General features: G+C 51.9%; 2 protein-coding genes across 7 annotated transcripts; one reads left to right on the forward strand and one right to left on the reverse strand.

Annotated features, from left to right (window-relative positions):
* The first annotated feature begins 6,125 nt into the window (after positions 1-6,125).
* LOC100833059 (argininosuccinate synthase, chloroplastic) lies at positions 6,126-11,592 on the forward strand. 5 transcript variants are annotated; one of them, XR_002963317.1, is made up of 5 exons: positions 6,126-7,246; positions 7,366-7,483; positions 8,611-8,686; positions 8,752-8,937; positions 9,153-10,257. XR_002963317.1 is itself a non-coding variant. In XM_024459155.1 (5 exons), exons 2-5 carry the CDS (start codon positions 8,570-8,572, stop codon positions 11,325-11,327), a joined length of 414 nt encoding a protein of 137 aa, XP_024314923.1. In that variant the 5' UTR covers positions 6,126-7,246; positions 7,366-8,569; the 3' UTR covers positions 11,328-11,592. The 5 variants fall into 5 exon arrangements, 4 of the variants coding, with proteins under 4 accessions (XP_024314923.1, XP_024314921.1, XP_024314924.1 ...); XM_024459155.1 differs by adding an exon at positions 11,306-11,592 and having other exon boundaries at positions 7,366-8,686; positions 9,153-9,241; XM_024459153.1 differs by having other exon boundaries at positions 6,126-7,483; positions 9,153-9,241; positions 9,943-10,257.
* On the reverse strand, positions 11,393-18,256 carry LOC100832765 (leucine-rich repeat receptor-like serine/threonine-protein kinase At2g14510). 2 transcript variants are annotated; one of them, XM_003568481.4, is made up of 8 exons: positions 17,489-18,256; positions 15,988-16,436; positions 15,379-15,514; positions 15,223-15,294; positions 15,081-15,149; positions 14,919-14,990; positions 11,898-11,969; positions 11,393-11,800 (listed from the first exon to the last, which is right to left on the reverse strand). In XM_003568481.4, the coding sequence occupies exons 1-8, from the start codon at positions 18,115-18,117 to the stop codon at positions 11,758-11,760; spliced, it is 1,542 nt and encodes a 513-aa protein (XP_003568529.1). In that variant the 5' UTR covers positions 18,118-18,256; the 3' UTR covers positions 11,393-11,757. The 2 variants fall into 2 exon arrangements, with proteins under 2 accessions (XP_003568529.1, XP_024314920.1); XM_024459152.1 differs by lacking the exons at positions 11,393-11,800; positions 11,898-11,969 and adding an exon at positions 12,472-14,435.
* Positions 18,257-21,382: the final 3,126 nt, after the last annotated feature.

Consider the following 21,382-nt stretch of genomic DNA (forward strand, 5'->3'; position numbering starts at 1 on the left):
CCCATCCTTGAGATGAAGCGGCCCAACATGGCAATGCAGCCGTTGAGGCGCTGGACATCCTTCACCTTGCGGGGAGCCTCCATCCTTCTCGTTGGCTTCTATCTTGCTTGGGTTGGCTTGTATCCCCCCGTGTGAAACCAAAAAACCCAGAAGCTGACCCGAGTCCACACCGAAGGTGCACTTCTCGGGGTTTAGCTTGAGCTTGATCCTGTGGAGGTTATCAAACGTTTCCCGCAGGTCATCGATCAGCGAATCCCCGCGCTTCGATTTGATGATGATGTCGTCCATGTAGGCTTCCGCGTTGCGGCCCAACTGGGGTCCCAAGCATTCGCGCAGCGCCCGCGTTCTTCAACCCGAAAGGCATGCATGTATAACAATAGCAGCCAACCGGGGTGATGAACGCTGTTTTTTCCTCGTCTTTGACCGCCATCTTAATTTGATGGTAGCCGGAAAAAGCATCTAGAAAACTCAGCAACTCACAGCCAGCGGTAGAATCAACTATTTGATCGATGCGGGGTACAGGGAAGGGATCCTTGGGGCATGCACTATTAAGATCAGTAAAATCTACGCACATGCGAAGCTTGTTTCCTGCTTTGCGTACTACTATAGGTTTAGCTAACCAAGTGGGGTACAGAACTTTCCTGATAGCCGCGGGAGCCTTGAGCTTGTCCACCTCCTGCTTAATGAAATCTTTACACTCTTGTGCTTGCCGACGAATCTTCTGCTTGACGGGGCGGGCGTCCGGGCGCACCGCGAGCCAATGCTCAACCACCTCCCTAGGGACTCCGGGAAGATCAGACGGCTCCCAAGCGAACACGTCGGCGTTCTCCCGGAGAAAAGTGATAAGGGCGCTTTCCTATACGGCAGTAAGGTTCGCACCGACGATGACAGTACGTTCCTTGTTGCCGGCTTGGAGGGGCAGCTTTTTCACCTTGGCGGCCTCCTCCCGGAGCTTCTGGCCCTTGCCGGGGCACGAGCTCGAGCCTGCACTTCCCCCGGCAAGCTCTTGTGGGGTGCGCGGGCCTTCTTAGTTGCCGGGGCATCACCCGGCGAGCTGCCGTCTCCGGCAACATCTTCGTCGTCGGCATCAGCTGTAGCGGCGGCCCTGATGACCTCGCCAATGCACCAGGCCGCGTCCTTGAGGTCGCACCTGATGGAGAGAACCCCATACACGGACGGCATCTTCATCACGATGTAGGCGCAATGCGTAGCCGCCATGAACTTGATCAGCGCGGACTGACCAAGGATCCCGTTGTAGGGCAACGGGGTGTGTGCCATGTCGAACACTATGTGTTCGGTCCTGAACGCTTCCCGGGACCCGAAGGTTACCGGCAACGCCGGAACGGGTCGGTGGGCTTCAGCTGCTCCACCGGCAACTGAAGTTTCTCCACCAGCCTGGCGGACAGGAGGTTAAGCCCCGCCCTCCGTTGTCCACCAGTACCTTGGTCACCATCATATTGCTGATGATCGGTGAGACGACGAAGGGTATTACCTCTGAACCCAGCTGCCGCGCTGGGTGATCGTCAGCGCTGAAGGTGCTCGGCACATGCGACCACCTCAGCGGCTGTTGCGGCTCCGCGTCCGGCAACAGCGCGCACACGTCGCGGGTGAGGCGCTTCACCGCGCCATGGGATGGGAGAGCATAGGCTCCCCCATGGATGCAGGCGACGCCGCGAGGCTCCTGGAAGCCCGGCTCGTCGCCACCAGTGCAGTTGGACTCGTGCTGCTCCTCAGCGCGAGCCCTGTCGCGTCCCCGGGGAGGGTGCTCCCTGCTCGCGCAGGCCTGGCCGCGTCCCCCCCCCCCCCACCCCCGAGGTTCGTCCCTGCCGGCGGCGCCTGCAGGCCTCAGCCCCGCTCTAGGGTCTTTCGGACAATCTCGGGAGAGATGCCCAATGTCGCCGCAGTTGAAGCAGGCGCCAGCAGCGCGGCGCTCCTCATGGCGTTGTTCGCGCCGCTGCTTGATTCCCTGCAGGATGCGGCAGTCCTGCACGTCGTGGGTGGAGTTGCTGTGGATGGGGCAGCGGGGCGCGTCACCCTGCTTGCCACCAGACCCGCCACCCGGCGAGGCCTTCTTTGCAGGCCTCGCGACAGGAGCCCCCGAGTCTGCAGCGAGAACCTGCTTCCCGCTACGCTTGCGGGAACCCTTCTTCTGCGAACCCTCGCCAGGGCTCGCGGCAGCCTTCGCTGCTAGCTCGGGCGCTAAGCGCCCTTCCTCGGCCATGGCGCACTTGTGCGCCAGGGCGTATAGATCCTGCGTCGTCCGGATCCGATGCGTGCTCAGCTTCTCGTGCATCTTGGGGTCGCGGACGTTGATGGCGAAGGTGTTGATGATGGCAGCTGCCTCCGCCTCCGGGATAGAGTAGGAGAGGTTGGAGAAGCAGTTGGCAAAGCTCTGTAACGTCTTCCCTGGCTTCTGCACGATGGTGTGCAGTTCCGCCATGGTTCTTGGGCGCTTGTAGCCGCCCTGGAACGCGCTCACAAACTGCTCGCGCGGGTCCGCCCAAGTGGTGATGGACCTGGCGGGCAGGTGGAGCAGCCAGGTTCTCGCTGATCCTTTCAGGACCATCGGGAACCAGTTGGCCGTGACCTTGTCGTCGGTGCCGATGGCATGCATCCCCAACGTGTAGGTCAAGAGGAAATCCTTGGGATTCACGGTCCCGTCGTACATGCCGAGCGCTGGCGCTTGGAACTTGCGGGGCCACGTCACCCGGCGCAGCTCGCGCGTGAACGCGGTGCAACCGTCCTCGAGGCCCATAGGAGCATTCTCCTGCTCCTCCGGGCGTTGCCGCTCTACCTTGCGCCGACGCCGGCGCTCCAGGCGCTGGCGCAGATCCTCTTGCTGGCGGGCATTCAGGATGCCACGTGCGTCACCCCGCGTGACGATGGGTGACGAGCCCGAGGATCCTTCTGGGTCCCCGTTTCCCTGGCGTCTCCGCGCTCTGGGTTTGGCCCGCGGCCGGAGCCTGCCGGGACGCCCTCGCCTCCTGGGCGGCCAGAGCAAGGAGCGCGTCCAACTCCTCGCCCCACGTCTCGTGCGCCGGTGTGCCTTGCTCCGATTCATACCACACCATGACCCACGCGGCGATAATGGCTTCCGCCGGGGTTCGTGCGGGGAGTAGCCGATTTCCCGAGCGGCTGCTGTCCGCTCTAGCCCCGGACGCCTCCGGGTGCGCGGGGTGCGAGCCCCCGGGCGTCGGTCGCGACGCGGTATGCTCATGGTGCCGCTACCGCTGCGTGGCCTCGGCCCGCGACTCGTCTCGCTGACCGGCGCGGGCAGCACCATGCCCGCTCACGCGGCTGGCCCCGGTGTTGGGGGCCGCCGGTCCCCTCGGCCGGTTGTCTACTGACGGCCGAGGGGGCGGGGGAGGCAGCTGTGATTGCTGCACCCTCAAGGGCTCCGTGTTCTCCGGAGCCCCCGACGCGGGTAGCACGTCATGCGACCGCGTGTGTCTATCCGAGGGTCACCAGCCCGCTTGGGGGGCATGGTGGCCGGCTCCGTCGGCGTAAAACACGAAGCCGACGTCGATGGAGACACTGCCGCCGGCGGTCACCGGCGAGCTCTCCTCTCGCGCTCCCTACCTGGCGCGCCAGATGTCATCGCACGGGGCTCCGACACCGGGGGCGTGCGGGCACACCCCCTTTTAGGTTCGGCAGGGGCGTACACGAACTGCAAACTAATGTACCCAGAATACATGCAAGCTAAGAACACATGCATGCACGTTTTAACCCAGGTTCGGGCCACTCTGAGGTGTAAAACCCTACGTCCTGCTTCTGAGTTTGGTATTAGCCAAAGAACTGGGGTTTTACAGGTTGCCGAGGGGAGTCCCCGGGTGCTCTCTCTTTTCGGTTAAGTACCGCTTGCTATTTTGGGCTATTGCTAGTAGTGAACTGTGAACTGGTCCAACCAACCAACCCAACCCAACCCTTTGACCGTCGGCGGGGGTCCTCCTTTTATAGCCAAGGGGATACCACAGGTGCCACGATGCATGCATTACAAGTGTCGAGCAGGGAGACATGGCAACTCCCCCTCGGTGCGCTGGTGGGCGTGCATGAGCGCCAACTCCGTTGCTAGGGGTCTAAAACCCTAAAGGTAGAATTGGAAAGCCACTATTCGCCTGACTTAGACCGGTAACGCCCCTCCTGTCGGCTCATTTAATGCGCCGTGCGCCTCACTCCTCGCCCTGGTGAGATTGCGCACTCAACGCCTGGCGCGCGCCCGCGTGGCGCTGCTGCTCTGCCCGCGTGGAGCCTGTGCCCGGGAACCCCTCCTCTCGGCAAGTGGCTTCCTGGGAGGCGCTCAGGCCTGATCACATCTAGGAACCCTCTCCCGGCAAGTGGCTTCCCGGGAGGTGTCCCGGCGGGAATATTCCCCGAAGTCCCGCTAGCCCTTCCAGGCTGGTAGCTTGCCGGGCTGCTCATGGCTGCAGCCCGGGATGAGACCCTCCCGAGAACTCGGAGACGAGGCCCACGCGTCGCGCAACGGTGGTACCCCGAGTGCCACTGGTGCGACACTTTTTTTGCCAAAACCCTCATGGGTCAAAATGCAATTAACCAAAAGCAAGAAAAGAGCCAGATTCAAATAGAAGCACTTTTGTTAAAGGGGTTTCTGGGTTAAACTTTAGGGTTTTGAATGTGATTAAATGCAGGGGTCGCATGATGCTTATGAAATGCAATGCGTATGAAGGGTTTTGAAAATTTGGGATGTTACACGTTCCCCTTCTCTTGCCCGCATTCAGCCGTAGCCCACGCTCTTCGTCTTCCTCCTTACTTCGCTGCTCGCGGCTTGATCCCATGGCCTCTTCACACGAGTCCAGTGGTTCCTCGACCGAGCGTGAGGATTCCTCATCTGGCCATGGGGGCCTATCCCCCGGGCAACAAGCCATCCCACCAGCCCCTGCGGCATTGGCTCATCGCTTCATCGACACGTTTTACGACGACAAGGGTCTCGGCGTGGAGGTGCTTGAGGAGATCCTTCCCTTCGTTCCCCCGATACGGCCAAGCCTGCCCGGGGCACGGAGGTGATGGCAGGGGACGTGCAACTCTTCGAGTGCTTCATCCGCACCGGGCTAGCTGGTATCTCCCATGTCCAGCTTCACCCGCGCCGTCTTGAGCTCTTTCGAGCTCTCCGTGCCGCAACTCCACCCCAACGCAATGCCGGCGTTGTCGGTCTTCGCGCACCAATGCGAGGTCGTTGGGGTGTCACCGAGCGTGCCCTTGTTCAAGCACTTCTTCTTTCCTCGCCTCAGCGGCCAGCGGGGTGACCTTCTCCCTTTGGGCTGGAACGGCAGGCGAGTACCTTCCCGGGAAGACCAAGTCCAAGTGGGAGGAGTGGCACGGCTCATGGTGCTACGTCTCGCGCGGGACTGACGGTGCCCAATTGTACAGAGCACCCACAGCCCTGGCGAGGATCCCCGCCGATGACTTTCGGCGGGGCACCCTAGACCTGCGCTTTACCCTGGTCCTCGCCAGGATCAAGCACCTCCGCTAGAGTGGCCTGACTGCCGAGGCAGTGGCAGGGCACTTCATCAGCACGCGGATAGCTCCGATCCGGAGCCACGACAGGCCCTCGTGGAAGTACACCGGCAAAAACTTCGCCTCCTGCTGGACCTCGGCGGGGGTCACAACTTCTCCCGTGGGGGATGTCCGGGCGGCCGTCCGGAAGCTGTTTGGCACTAGGTCGTCGGAGCCATCCGGGAGGACAAGCCTCGGAGAACCCCAGAAGGTCCTCCAATACCATGCTCGGGCTTGCCCGGCGTCTCGCTCGCTCTCGGTTCAGGACCAGATCGACGCAAGGCTTCCGTGTTGTTCGTAGTCCGGAGACAGTCACCAATGCTGTTCACAAGACTAGCTCGGACACAGGCTTACATTCTCGCTGTTCATGGGCCGGGCCCGGACACATGCTTAGCTCCTTGCGAACATTTGTCTGGAGGGAGCGGTATTGCTGCCAGGTGTCCGCGCTCACACGTGTTAGCCACCCATACCGGCCCTTCGTTACCAGGAGGGGGTGGGGTGGGGGGGGGGGACTACCCAATTTGGCAAGGGCCCTACATTTTTTGGCTCCGCCCGTTTCCACCCGGAATATATCCGGGGGGTCGTAGCTCTGAACCGATTCTCCAAGGCCGGTCCTTTCCTCTAAATCAGAGGAAATGAGCCGCAGCCAGATGGTTTTCCCGTCCACCGGCGGTGCTAGCCATGCACATTCTTCAGACCTGGTCGTGGCAAAAAGCCATCTAGCCAGTCTGGCACTCCCTCGACCCGACGCCTTCCGAGGCAGAAAAAACGGGGCTCAAGTCTGCGTCGCTGTCTTTCGACATCGCATATGCCATTTGCTCGCGTGGTTCAGACCTGGCGGTGATAGGGGTCATCGAACCAGTCTGGCCCTCGCTCCTCCTGACGCCTTCCGGGGGAGAAAACGGGGCTCGCACGCTGCTGGGCTGCGAGCCTCTGTTGCTGTTCTTCGGTGGTGGCGACAAGACCCAGCGTTTCTCCGCGCGCGGGTAGCCCCAGGCGAGTGCACAGCTCCCGTGCGGCACTACCGGGTCTGGCGTGCACGCTGCGCCCTCGAGACAGTGAGCAGAGCCGCGAAGCGCGCCTTTTACTCACCGTAGAGAGGCGAGTCGTTGGATGGCAGGAAATGAATCATCGCATCCATCGCCGTCAAGGCTTCTGAAGCGGTGTCGAGCTCGGGCGGCGCCGGGGGCAGCATGCCCTGGGTTGCGCCGGTCCGGCTGCCACAAGGCTCCCCGTCCTGGCAGAAGGAGCGCGAGCCCCTACCACGCGGGGGCGGGTGGGGCAGCTGCATGTCCGGTGGAGTCGGTGGACGCGATGGCGACGAGCGGACGTTCGGATTGTGCTCCCGCGAGGGGTGCACGCTGTGGGTCGCCGCGGCACTCAGCGCCGGGCCGCGAGACGGGCGAGCCGCGCTGGGCTCGGCCTCACCTGAGAGGTGAGGGCTTGGGGCCGCCGGGCTTGGCGTGCGTGATGCACGGCGGCTGGATGCGCCGTCACTCACCTACTGCTGGGCTGACAGCGCTCCTCGCCGGGCACTCGATCTGGTGGCGGCACGCGACGACACTCCCTTGCGGCGGGGCGGCATCGTCGCAGTTGATGCAGAGGATGGAACCGAAGTTGACATTGGTGAAGATTTGAGAACACTTGTGCCCCCTACCTGCCCCCTACCTGGCGCGCCAGATGTCGCGTCTGTGAACGCGGACACCAGGAGCGCGAACACCCCCTTTTTGTTTAGGTAGCGTGCCGCGGGGAGAGTGTCTCGAACCTCACCGATAAAGACTTCGACTCCGACGGTTTACTCAAGTTCGGGCCACCCGAAAGTGTAATACCCTACGTCTTGCTTTTTGTGTATAGATGGTGGTGGATGGCACAAGAAAAGATTACAACGAGCGGCCGGAGCAGCCAGCTCTAGCCTAAACTATGGCGGCCCGGGGAGGAGGGAGAACCAGACGCTGCTCTTCTCCGACAGTCGGTATACCAACCCTTCTCCTGCCTCGAACCCCTTATGCCTGATTGATGCCACTTTTTTAGGTGGAAGCCTTGGGCCTCCTTTTATAGTTCAAGGGGACACCACAGTGGTGAACTTAAGGCACACGACATGCGTGCTGCTACAGCGGAACATCCCCACTGCAAGATGAATATGAAGCTGTCCGCCTGCTCTGTGGCTTCTGTCCAAAGTGATCTGTACCCGGTCCAGGGCACGGGGAAGCTTTCGGCACTGCCTGGGCCGAAACGGTGATAGTCCTGGCGCGGCGTGGAAGCTGGCCAATCAAAAGGTGAAAAGGGACCTGCTGCATCCAGCCTGCCGTTCTCGCCGACGATCGTCACACCGCAGTCACGCAGTCCCGAGGGCACCTTCTGAACGGCAGATTCGTACCAGCTCCGGCTCGTGGGCGCTAAAGTGGCCGCCCAGGACCGGCTGAGGTATGCAGTGATGTATTCTCTTCCCGGGTACCAGGCGAGGCTCCCCCGCGGAGCCTTTCGGCCCAGGGCCCGAGGAAGGAGAGAACAGTCACGGGTCTCCCGGGAAGACAATCCCGGGAAGGCGGTCCCCGGGGTACCCCGTCCCCAGGAAGCCTATCACTTACACGGTGGGGGGCCGTGTCCCGCGCTCCTAGAATCCGGGATACCCCCGGATCCCCAGAGCCAACACATGCCGTGTGCTGTGCAACTGCACTCTAAGCAACAACACAGCAAATCTTTGCTTGATTGGTGCCACAAAAACTAAGTTGCTATCTGTTGCAATCCTTAGGAGCCAGTCCTGTTTCCACCACTGACTAGGACCATTTAAGCAATTGTTCAGTCTGCTGTGTAATGTTCCTCAATTGCATTAGCCGTTTGATAAGCATTTTATTGGTTTATCATATGAGTTACTTTCTTTTATGATTTGTATAATATTTTTATGTTAGATAACACTTGATCTGTAAGTTTTTAAGAGCCAAACTTAAATACGTAAATTAGATAGTTGGTGAGATGAATGAAGTATTAAGAGGAGTACCTGTAATTATATACTAACCATTTCATATATCCTTTTATTTCTGTGAGGACACCAAATAGTATGGCTGAATGGAGGACTAACAAGTTGTATATCCATTGTAGGCAATGGTTGATGTTGCCAAGAAAGTTGGTGCAGATGCAGTTGCTCATTAGTGCACTGGAAAAAAGCAATGACCAGGTATATACTGCTGTTTGTGCGAATGTTATTTTGGACAAGTCATCCGATGCTAACCTTTCCTGTAGGTTCGCTTTGAGCTTACATTCTATGCCTTAAATCCGGAACTTAAAGTGGTGGCGCCTTGGAGGGAGTGGGATATTACAGGACGTGAAGATGCAATTGAGTATGCAAAGAAACACAACGTGCCAGTTCCAGTTTCAAAAAAATCAATATACAGCCGTGATCGAAATTTGTGGCACCTTAGCCATGAGGTATATTGCCATTGTCTTGTTTATCACTCGTATGTTTTCTGGAGCTTTATTGTTCCTTTCTGTTGTTAAGGATGTGAGTCTTACAGTACCTAGTACATGATGCATAATTTCAGAACTTCCAAATCAATTAAGTTGACGACATTGATTAAACTCCTGCACCTTTGTCTTGTCGATGTCTTTAATTGATGATGTCAGTTGTTCTCTCAACATTGCAGGGTGACATTTTGGAAGACCCAGCAAATGAGCCAAAAGAAGATATGTATATGATGTCTGTTTCTCCAGAAAATGCACCTTCAAAACCGGAGTAAGTGATCAATCTCCTATCTTGCCATAGGCCATAGCTCGGTCTGGATATTCTTTATGCTCTTTATTTTCATCTTTGCTCTAGCGTACCATAGTCATTAAATTCCTGCGATGGGTCATATATCCCCAAATGGCATATGTTAAAGTTCAGTTGCACAGAGAACCGCCAAAACAGGTTTGCTTTGGAATTTGGATCCTGGATACAGCAATTCTGAACTAGGGGTATTGAATCTTCTATGATGAACTTTGGAGTTGTTCAACATCATGAAGTTCCAATTTGGCATGACTAAACCTATCACGTTTTCATCTCCTTAACAGCCAAACACTGTCATACTGAAACAAAAGGGTCATATATTTATGCGGCCCACAGCTTAGTCCTTGCTTTTTGCTGTAATGAGTGTAGCCACCAGCTAACTCAAGATAGGTTATGGTTCATGAAATCAGCATCTATAACTCAAACATGCTAGGTTGCTAGCTAGCTATGCTTTAAAAGACTTGCCATGTTAGACTGTATGATACTAAGATTTGAGTTTACGAGGCTTGTTCAGACCATGAGGTGCTATGAACTGCATATTTTCTTCCTCAGATATCATGCACAGAAATCATCCGAATTGGTAGCTCTACCATCAGTCTGTTTGTGTTGTAAACACTTTTTTCGCACATTCTTGTCGCATTATAATTTGTTGTACTGATAAAACCCAGTTACTTTCACCGACTTGCTTGGCAGAACATAGAGTTTTCATTGTTCCACCGTGATGTACATATTACTCTGCCAGCATGTTGTATCTAATAAAACCTGGGCTCTACAACCAAGCGGATGCTGAAGGTTTCATCAGGCTGTACGGTCTGCCTACCCGAGTCCGCGCAATGTTGGAGAAGGGTATCTAAGATCCCAAGTCTGTTCTGTGTTTGAATAATTGTCTCTCTTGAGAACTGTTCGGTGTATTCTAGAAATATTGTGGACAGATGTAAGATGATCAGGTGGGCTTTGAATACAATTCGGATTTTCAGTTAGTATGGTAACTTGCAGTAAGATGCCATTTGGTGGCGTGGATGATGCAGTCTTTATGTTATTGCACTTCATTTGAGTTTTCGTCACAACAAATCTAAACTAAAAAATCAGGAAGTATAAGCTTTACTACGTGCCCTTAACCTTTGTAGCCATGGAGAATGAACTGCTGACGGGAAAGAAAGCGATACGTGTCCTCAAAGTTTCCTGTACACGTGCACGTTGCAACGCACTTTTTTTTTTGACAGCGGTTGCAACGCACTTTTCTTTTGACGGAATACAGCTTGGCCGTTTTTCATTGATTAAAGAGGGAGAATGTACAAGAGTTTACAAGACTAGATTATCTGCAACCAGGGTGGGTTGAATTACCTGTTTCGAACTGCCGTAGCCAAGTCGAACACCCAGAAAGCGACACCTGATAAGTTTGCTGCACCCCATCAGAGTCCGCTGATTGTTAGCCTTGCTTGTGAACACTCTACCATTCCTCTCAGTCCATAGAAGCCACCATAGCAGCATAATGGTTGCATTCCAGCCTTCTTTTTTTTTCCCTCCTACTCCTGGGTAACCGGCTACAGGATTGATCCCACCAGGTCAGAATGGATGTAGTTTGAGGCGAAGTTAAAAAGCTCCGGCGGGCCGAGCCTAGGCAAGAGCAGACGCCACAACGAAATGGCGAAGGAGCAGTGCACAAGCAAATGAAGCAAAGTTTCGGGCTGACAGAGACATAGGGTGCAAAATCGGGTTTGCACGGGATGCTCTTGATAGCCATTCTGTCAACCGTCATGGCCCTGCCCTGAACCATAATCCAAGCATTGAGACGAACTTTGGGAGGGATGGTAGCATTCCAAATGAGTCTTGGCCTCTTGGGAAGCCTGAGAGATGCATGCCCTGGAATTGAACCTTGTGCAGAACGAGCAGTGTAGATGCTGAGCAAGCGCAGTTAGATATCGTTACAGTAGCTACTACAAATATTCATAAAAATAGACGTACTCTATTGGTTATTTCAGTTGCTAATACAAATATTCATAAACGAAATCCTTGTCTTGATTTCTGAAGGGTACGGATTGGGGAGACGTGACGACGCGGGAAAGCTCTACTGTATGTGGCATGTCATACTTATGTGCAAGCAAAATGGCATCATAATTTGTTTCACGCTTTGTACAATTTTTATTCCAACATAACACAGTACGAAGTTCATCAAGAAAAGAGAACAGTGTTTCAGTTCTCTTCTCGCACCGTAATATTTGGTGTTGACCACTGTCATGTAAACAAGAAAAACAACAGAGCACTGTACAATCTGGACTACATATGTATGCATCTTTACCTTCTTTTGCCAACTAGTTTGACTGGACTCAATCATCTGACTGTGCTACCATACTTTCATGCACTGGTTAGAAAATCTGGTATAGTACATAATGCGGATTTGTACACCCTGTAAGAATCAACATACTCTCCTACTATCACTGAATTCTGATGAGTACTCTATGTCTGCTGGAACTGTTTTGCTATCAGCGTGGTGGTTTTGGAGAGAACTGATTGCCCGGAACAAATCTACAATTAAATGAAATATAATCATGAGAGGTCTAATAAACATGAGAAATCCTTGGTAATCTGGAATTCCTGGCTACAGCCTAAAAATGAAACTTACTGGCTGTTCAACCCTTGATTGTTCAGCAAGTTGAGTGGAACTGTTCCAACCAGCTCATTATTCTGTAAGAATCTGGATAAAGGAGAAAAATATTGAACAGGTAGGCAAGTAACTTGCTATATATTGGCACAAAAGCTTATAAATTAAAGCTGTGGGAATGAAAATATGTAATTGTATCGGCATTCAAAACTTGTGGATGCACCAAAGAATCAGATGGTATAAGCAGGAACTCGACAGTATTGACAGTTTAAAACTTTAAAATATGTGGCTATTTTTGTTTAAACATTGCACTGAACTTCATGCATGAAAAATTATAACCATTGTTTACATTTATAAACTGGGGAACTCACAAAATGCACCAAGAAGAATGTAACGGGTAGAGCATACCTTGGGCCAGGCTAGGTTTTGGGCCGGGCTTCACAAAGCCCGGCAACAAAAGGCTAAGCCTGGACACGTCCTGAGGCCCTACTTTCGGGCTGGGCTTAGGGCGTAAAAGTGAAGCCCGAGCCTGGCCCGGGATGTTGGTGTTGGGTTTGCCCAAAGATCAATCACATGAAGACGCACGCGATCGGAATTTTATTTGGCCAGAGCTCTTTTCTTTATTTCTCTTATCAACTCAAAACACACGTTACAACCTAGCCGTATGTGCATGTATATACACACACCGCTGGTCAGAACGAACACCTAAACAGACATGTACTAGTACTCACACGTGACTAACTCCAATCCTAATCACACAAGGACTCCAACACGCAGGCTAGCTTAACCAAGAAACTAACCTGATTACAACTCACAAACTGACCTAATACTAGTAGAACTCATACTCAAGATTAATTCTAACAATCTCCCCCTAATCTTGACTTGTCTTCTGTGCTCCCCCTGATCTTGACTCTCTGCAGGTTCACGACTTGTCGAATCAGCTCAACGCATGGTCTTGACTCCCAGCCACGCTAACCCTGTGCACTACACCGTACACTCCTAGCGCAATACGTGCTAGCTAAACCCATAGCTCCACGTAGAGACATGGCCTCATTGAAGAGACTCACCTTCACTGGTACACCGCCTCACAATACTCTTGAGCTTCCATCTTCTTGCCGAGACACACATATGACCACCCGCCACCTTGTCTGCACGCACGTCTTCGCCCTCAGTGATACATCTCACCGGACAGCCCTTCAACCGTGACATGCTTCCACTGCAACAGAGCCTCACACCAGCGAACACTTGACACAACCACGACTCACAGACGCTGACCTGGACGTACATACGCAGCTTGACCCGATGTCGAGTACTTTCCGACGATCAGGATGATCTCCCGTTACTAGGAGATCGTTCCACTGCGACGATAGTCCTATCTGATCTGCTGAACGTCACTCCACTGCACAGCCACCGATTGCCCGATCCAATCCGCTGAACACCTCTTCGCGCACTGCCACTGTTTGCCCGCTCTTATCCGCGGACACCACTCCGCCGCTGATTGCCCGCCCCGAGGCGCTAGCACATCGCCTCCCCGAGGCAAGCGCGTCTTCATCTTGAACCCCGCTCTGATACCAAATGTTGGGTTTGCCCAAAGATCAATCACATGAAGACGCACGCGATCGGAATTTTATTTGGCCAGAGGCACCTGTCGTGCCTCTCTTTTCTTTATTTCTCTTATCAACTCAAAACACACGTTACAACCTAGCCATATGTGCATGTATAGATACAGAGCGCTGGTCAGAACAAACACCTTAACAGACACGCACTAGTACTCACACGTGACTAACTCCAATCCTAATCACACAAGGATTCCAACACGCAGGCTAGCTTAACCAAGAAACTAACCTGATTACAACTCACAAACTCACCTAATCCTAGTAGAACTCATACTCAAGATTAATTCTAACAGTTGGGCTTCAGTCTGGGTCACCCATGTCCAGGTCTAGTAACGGGCTACTCAGGGCCGAAGTTAACCAAATACATCCCAAGTAGGAGTACTGATTATTGCCCAAGGGGTAGTTACATCTTAAAAGTGAAAAGAAACCATTATGGGTCAACAAAGAAAAAGGTTTGTGGCTTGGAATACTTTTTGGATAAAACAAAATAGACAGCAAGAAGCTAACAGAGAATAGATATGAAACATGACAAAGGAGATGCCTGTCATAGAATATTGTAGCAAGAAACCTACATGGAGGTGGAAGTGTACCAGCGTGTGATGTCCACCACACCAACACATGACCTTAATTTAGGGCAATCTTTAACTACAGGCTGTATTATCAAGGATTGGTCAAGTAGGGCACTTATCAGTGAGAATAAAATAGCTCCTTATGGAAAATACTGCAGATGACCCACGACCACCAAGCCATCCTAGGCTGTTGAGGCCTGTTCCCCCTCGACCATGATCAAGAGCTGCTACCCATGTAGCCACCTCTGACCAGTGAAGGAAGCTGAGCCGGAGCCAAGGGCCAGACTGAACTGCCATGGGGGCCACCAGATCCGTCACACCAATCGAGTAAAGCAGGCACAGACGTCAGAACCGAACATCACTAACTCTGAATGCTGCACATGCCAAGGTAAACCATTCACCTCCAAAACCATTGGCAATGACAAGCGGGAAGAATCAATGTTGCTGCCGCAGAAGTTCAACCCTGGTGCTGACCGTGGGAGCACCACCAGGGCTCAACGGCAACTTGGACAGATATTGTGAAACAGTAGTTTCCGGTAAACTAGAAAGACATTGTGAAAGTAAGGGAGTACGTGAGTAGATATCCTATTGCCTGTTAAACCTTAATATATGCCATTTTTCATTCCAAAATACCCATTACCATATTGGAATGCACGGTAACATATAACAACAAGTGTAAACATGCTTGGATTGATCTATATCTGTTGTATTGACATCACAAATATATAACGAACTACAACATTTCCAACTTTATATGTACATTCTGGCAGAATCGACGTGACAAGTAATGTAGGAAAATAATGAAGTGCTGAAACTAAAATAATGAACCATAAGAAAAAAATGCCAAATCAACTTACAGTTCACGCAAGACCTGAATTGTCCCCAATGTCTGGGGTATCGTTCCATTCAACTTGTTATCGTACAGGTGCCTAAAGATAAAATAATTTATCTAAGTATATGTAATACAATCATAATAATACTTTTTGAACTAAATAGCTAAGGCCTAAGAGTTAGCTTACAATCTTTGGAGTTTGTTCAGTTTGCTGAGATCAGGAATAGGTCCAGACAAGCTATTGTTTGCAAAAGATCTGCCATGGTAATATTATTAGTTTTGGCATTTGATATTCTCATTCATTTTGATCAATTTCAAATATTACTTACATGTTAGTAAGCGCGGTCAGGTTTGCAATGTCAGGTGAAAGAGATCCAGAGATGCCCATACTTGAAAAGTTCCTGGTATAGACCAATATAGTGAGTTGTTATCACTAAGGGGAAAAACGGTATCACATAGATGGAAGGATTATTAGTTGAACTCACAATGAGACGATACGTATAAATTCCCCTTCATCACATGTAACTCCAGTCCAAGCATATCCACGAGGCATACATGGATCTCCAATCCAATCATCGGGTATGTTTTGAAGGTTTCTCTTCACACTCTCCAGAGCAAGTGCTGTAAATAAATGCAATTAGTAGGTCAATTTCATCAAAGGAGACAGATGCAAGTTACATCAACTTGTGTGTTACAAGAACTGCATGCAATACATGTTCTTATGCCCACGACAATATTTGCACAATACTTGTTACCACATAAAAGTCGATTTGCACACTGGAATAATAACCTAAACAATATGAATACACGACAACTAGGTGGTACCAAATTATGAGAGATGTCCAATTGTCTATGTGCAAATTTGCCACGAAGCACATTTGACGGCAGGTTGCTACCTTATTGCATAAATACATATAATGTACCCCATAACTAATCGAACAAGTGTTATGAGAATCATGACAGGGCAGATAATTACATACATAATATGCATTGCAACATGCTGGCCAGGAAATGCTTTGTTACTTGTATTCATGCAATATCAAATCAGGAGAAAACAATCGACAACAAAAGAATAAATGCAGCAAGTGATGTACCATCTCGTGTAATTGTCAATTTTCCAATGGGAAAAAGTCCAAAGACTTCGCCAGCATTGATAAGTGGTGGAAGAACAGAACTAGAAGTCAATATAACTCTGGTCAGACCTGAGAGAATCCATTGTGTTGCAAAGACAGAAAGTCCAGCTGATGTTACTGGTAGATCTTTGAAAAAGCTGTAATCATTTATATACACATCAAAGGTCCTCGAACTATCAGCTAATGTATCAGCAAAATAAAGGGCGACGTAATAGCTATCATTTTGGAGAGGCATTGGAGGCCATTGCAACACCAAGGGTGCATTTTGTTTTGCTACCAAAGCTGTATTAAACACATCGGGAGGAGGAAGATTCCAGAAATCAGCTGATGTAACATTATGGGTACTACTGACTGCATGTTTGCTGTCTGAAAATGGCTGCCAATAGCGGTCAAAACTGTCATCAGGGTACCTAAGTTTGAATGTAAGGAAGAAAACAGAGTCAGAAATCTATACAGAACTTATGATTTGTAGATTTCTACAAAAGAAGATATAACATATGCTGCATTTCTTATTGTTTCTTTATCGTGCTTCATGTACTGAGCATCTAATTCGGAAGAACCTATTTATTGCCTGAAAGTTGAAACACACACGTAAAGATCTACTCCCTCCATCCTATATTAAGTGACTTTCTATTACATGTATCTAGACGCTTTTTAGGCATAGATACATCCATATTTGGACAAATTTGAGTCACTTAATATGGGAAGGAGGGAGTAAATCACTAGCGCGTGCACATGATTCCTCAAAGAAGTACTGAGAAAGTGGTTAGGGACTTTTGCTGATTTTGCTTAAGAACTAGGGAAATAAAATTCTTTGATATTGGAGAATCTTGTGAAATTGCTCCAAAGCCAAAGGAGAGCTAAAGCAGTACCAGAAAACAGCATGACCATATAGCACTTAAAAGGTAAAATAAGAAACCCGCTTAGGCTGTAATAAACAAGTGGTTGAAATGAGATATCCTTCAAGGACCATCTGCCAATATCTAAGGGAGATTCAACTAAGACAACAAATAGCCTCCTCATAAATTGCAGTGTCTTGCCAGAAGAGATGGACTCTGAGGAGATCACACTAGCAAATAGAAATAGGGGTCTACTAGAGTCTAGAAAAGATCTAGAGAAACAAAGCAACCCAATCCACCGATACCTACTGATAATTTTTGTCAACCATGGTCCGCAGATACTTTCAATGCTAAATGGCATTAACCTCAGGCTTTAGAACAGCTCAAACCTAGATTCAATTCTGACAAAAACAATTGACCAATTGGCACTCTCTGGGATAAACATTCGCACATGCCTGTCAATTACAGATTGACAGCATTCTACACCATATCGACATTGAGTCAGTTCTGCAGTCCTAAACATACTAAAAGTTCATAAGAAATCACGGAACATCTAGTACTCCGTATTTCATCACTAAATGTAAAAGGCAACTGTAATTAATTTCAGAGAAGTTGGCACTCACCTCTCAACGTCGCCAGTGGAGCCAAACTTGGTCCGTGCAATGAGGCCCATCGCGCTTCTCCCGAAATCCGTCGCGTTGTAAACCGAATCATCAAGCTGGATCACCTGCAGAGCGTTGATGAACGGGCCGGAGTCGGTGTAGTTGGGGTTCACGCCCAGGCAGAAGGTCATGCTCCTGCCCCTGGCCGGGAACACGGCCTCGTAGTGCGACGCGCTGCCGGCCAGGCTGTCGGCGGTGGTGTCGACAGCGGTCCAGAAGGTGCCGTCCACGATGAGGTCGAACACGGGCGGCGGCGGCGAGGAGGAGCCGTAGAAGAAGGTGGGGCGGAGGAGGTAGCGGCGGTTGCGGTCGACGGGGAGCGTGTAGCAGAACTTGGCGGCGGGGCGGTGCGGGAAGGCGCGGAGGGTGCCGAGGGTGGGGTCGAGGAGGCCCTGGACTGGGAGCTCGCGAGGGGTGCCGGCGGAGACGTAAGGGCCGTCGGGGTTCCAGCTGAGGCCGCGGCGGTCTGTGGTGGGGGACGGGGCGCCGCAGTCGAGGAGGTAGGAGAAGCCGCGGAATCGCTGGCCGGCGGCAAGGGGGAGGAGGAGGAAGAGGGCGGCGGCCGCGAGGAGGGCGAGGAGACGCGGCATTCTGGTGGGCTTTGCTTTTGCTGGAATTTTGCGTGGAAATGGAGGGGAATTGAATTGGGATGGTTTTGCGTTTGTGCAGCGGCAGGTGAGTTTGACTAGGCCGGCGGGGAAGGTTTGGCGCGGTCAGAGGAGAACAGGCGGCGGATGCGCGTTTCAGCGGCGGGTCAGGCAGTCGGGCTCGGCTGGAATGCTGTGGGTCACAAGATTCCCGGACATTTTTAGCCAGGTCAGTTTTGTTGGCAGCCGCACGGAGGCCAGCGCTCGGCACTGTGCATCAGGGCTCTTGCGATAATCTGCTGCTTGTTTGTTTTGTTACTGAAAATTTGGTTGCTAACATTTAGTTATCCCTTTGCAGGTTCTTGCTAAATTTTTGTCAAACGTGGGTTCAAAAATTGTTGATCAAATGATTGGCTATTTTGGTCATGAACCAAACTTACCTTTAGTTTTGTGAGAGCAGCATAGAATTTTGATAAAAAATGCAAATTATACGTCAGTTGCAAGCTATTTTTAGTTTCTCTTGCCAATGAAATAAGGACAGGTTCTTCTTGTCCAATGGGCTTGTTGGCAATGCTTCAACAAAATCGGATGATCTTTTTATAAGGGCTGCGAGAGACGATGGTACACTAATGTTGTAAAAATATAAAAAAAAATTGCTTATAAGGATTTTCTTTTCTTCAAGGATCGGATGCCATAACGTCCTGACTTTAGTCTTGAGAAATATCTGAAGTCTTAGAAGGCGACCGATCACGTGCCTCTTTTTATTTTTATTCGGAGCGAAGTTATCCACGTGTTCTTTATTCATCAGTAGCAACCACCTATACAACTCAAACAAAAAAGAGGTACGAAGAGCGTGTGTGGTTGCCGCATCTGCTCACTACCGCAATGTAAATGTTGGGTTGTTTGGTTTCCTCGATCGGGTTGGTAAGTGCAGCACAGATGCAAAGAGGCCCTCTCAGACTGCATTAGGGATATGCTCGAACCGAGCCTTCTCTCGTGCAGCTCTCTCTTGCCTCTATCTCACACATCTCTGCCAACGATCTCCTCTGCCGCCGCACACCACTCCGCGGTCTCCTCCACCGTCGCCCTCCCATGGATCTCCTCTATTGCCTTCCTCCCATTGACCTCCTTTGCCACTCATCATCCATCCCCACCTTTTCATACATCCCCTTCTATGGGCGCCGGTCAATGCTCCATCGTCTCCCTCCTATGGAGCTCTTCCATTGACCTCCGTCTTCCTCCCATTGATCTTCTCCATTGTCCGCCGTCTCCCCCCCATCAATCTCCTCGGTCACACGTGTTGTCTCCCTCCCGTTGATCTCCTCCGCCATCCGTTCCTCCTCCTCCTCTATGTAGCGGCAAGGCAACCGCCCATCCTATTGCGCTCGCTAGTGGACCACCACCACCCGTCATCCGCCGTCTCCCTCCCATCAATCTCCGCTGCCATCCGCTCCTCCTCCTCTACATGGCCGCCTACCTCCTATTGTGACGCCCGCGGATGCATGGCAACCAAACACTTGGCTACAATGACAGCTCGCACCCTCAAACCGTAAGCCATTAGGGTAACCAAACTAACCCAACATGTGACAAGAGCTGTGATTCTAACTAAACTGTTTGGTATGACTGAGCAGATGCACGGGCTTCATAGTACAACGAGGTAACTATGACCAAATCTTGAAGTGTCACATGCTATTGCGGCTCTAGGACACCGGTCCTTAATGGCATCGCACGAGGACCGATTGCCAGTGTCATCGAATCGGTCAGATAGGCTCCGTCATGGCAATGGTGACAGCGGCATATCGTTAGGGCAACTCCAGCGGGGCGACGCAAATGGGCCTACGCGGTCTGGTCGGCCCGGAACGGACAAAACGTGTCCCTCGGCGAGGTGACCCATTTGTGCGGCGGTCCGAATTTTGGTCAGCGTCGACCCATTCCCGCCCCAAACATGGGGCGGGTTTGCCTCTCCACGAACGCGCAAGGAAGCGCCGCGCGGTCCGGTTGGTCCGCGCGAAAAACCCCTCGCCCCCCTGTCCCCACCTGCCAGCGGCCCAACCACCACCTGTCGCGGTCATATTAAATGGGACCAGCCCGCGTCCCCATTTCTCCCACCCACCCACTTCGACATTTTCGGCCACCGTCCGTCATGGCCCCGAAGAAGCTTTGGCCGACGCGCAAGCACAACCACGAGGCGGGGTCCTCGTCGGGTTTGCGCCGCCACGGCCGGCTGGCACCAGCGGCGCCGCCCTTCCGCGTCACGCCGGCGGCCGCACGAGCACGTCTAGACCGGCACTATATGTGGATGTCGGTACTGCCCAACACTTCTGGGAGCACGGCATTCCGGTGCCGTGGAGAGATGTCCACATGCCGCCCGTCCCAGCGACTGGCCGCGCGCGCCAGGTGGAGATCTTGCACCGCCGCGCGGAGCTCCCCGACGACCTCCATGATGACGAGGACTTCGCAGAGGTCAGTCCTTACTGGGACACTTGGTTTGAGGCGGAGCACGACCTCCATCGGCGCTCATCCTTCGCCTGCGTCCCAGCCCGACGCGACGTGCCCCTGCCGCCCCCTCCGACCGCCTTCGCCGTCGTCAAGCAGGAGGAGGAGGAGGATGCGGTAGCGCCGGTGCCACGCATCGCGGAGGAGGAGGAGGCCCTGCTGACGGAAGGATTGGCCGAATCCAACCGGGCGGGGCCGGTCCGCTGGCCTGGCCTTGGGGCGGCACTCTACGTCTCGTCTCCCAGCTCCAGGAGGACGAGGGCGCTCCACTGCCGTCACTGTTTGTGCCGCAGGTGAAGGAGGGGACGGAAGAGGACTGGTCTCCATGGTCGGACAATATGGAGGCCTCGATGCCGGAGCGCGGGATCATCAATTTGAATTCGGACTCCGAGTAGATGGTCTCTTTAGTTTTTTTACTAGTACAATGCCCGTGCATTGCCATGACCTCTTAATTTCTTTTCTTTTCACGTGTAAAAATAATGCACATGAAAATTTATGTCCGTAAAAAGACAACAACATAATTTGACTTAATTGAGATGGAATTTGACAAGTCAAAATTTCACTCTCTATGCATATGGTGAGTGTATATGCGTAACTCGTGTCTCTTAAAAAGTGAAAAGAATTCCTGATACAATTTTTTTTTCAAAATATTCAGTTGAAAACAAAATTTAATAGGCTTGAGGAAATTCTAAATCTTTTGTCTACAAACAAGAATATTCAAAATCTCAATGCGTCCTATTATAATTTTTTAGAATGCCATCTCATGGCGTCT

This window comes from Brachypodium distachyon, chromosome 2, assembly GCF_000005505.3.
Source record: "Brachypodium distachyon strain Bd21 chromosome 2, Brachypodium_distachyon_v3.0, whole genome shotgun sequence".
In the NCBI taxonomy this organism is placed as follows: domain Eukaryota; kingdom Viridiplantae; phylum Streptophyta; class Magnoliopsida; order Poales; family Poaceae; genus Brachypodium; species Brachypodium distachyon.

Bases quoted from the DNA above. Each gene is read 5' to 3' on its own strand.
- LOC100833059 (XM_024459153.1), top strand. From the start codon at position 8,621: ATGTTGCCAAGAAAGTTGGTGCAGATGCAGTTGCTCATTAGTGCACTG. The intron at 8,687-8,751 runs GTATATACTGCT...CCTTTCCTGTAG, and splicing joins TGGAAAAAAGCAATGACCAG to GTTCGCTTTGAGCTTACATT. The intron at 9,242-9,942 runs GTAAGTGATCAA...GATAAAACCCAG, and splicing joins AATGCACCTTCAAAACCGGA to TTACTTTCACCGACTTGCTT.
- LOC100832765 (XM_003568481.4), bottom strand. From the start codon at position 18,117: ATGCCGCGTCTCCTCGCCCTCCTCGCGGCCGCCGCCCTCTTCCTCCTC. The intron at 16,437-17,488 runs GTGAGTGCCAAC...ATTCAAACTTAG, and splicing joins TCCACTGGCGACGTTGAGAG to GTACCCTGATGACAGTTTTG. The intron at 11,970-14,918 runs GTAAGTTGATTT...TCCTTTATCCAG, and splicing joins ATTCAGGTCTTGCGTGAACT to ATTCTTACAGAATAATGAGC.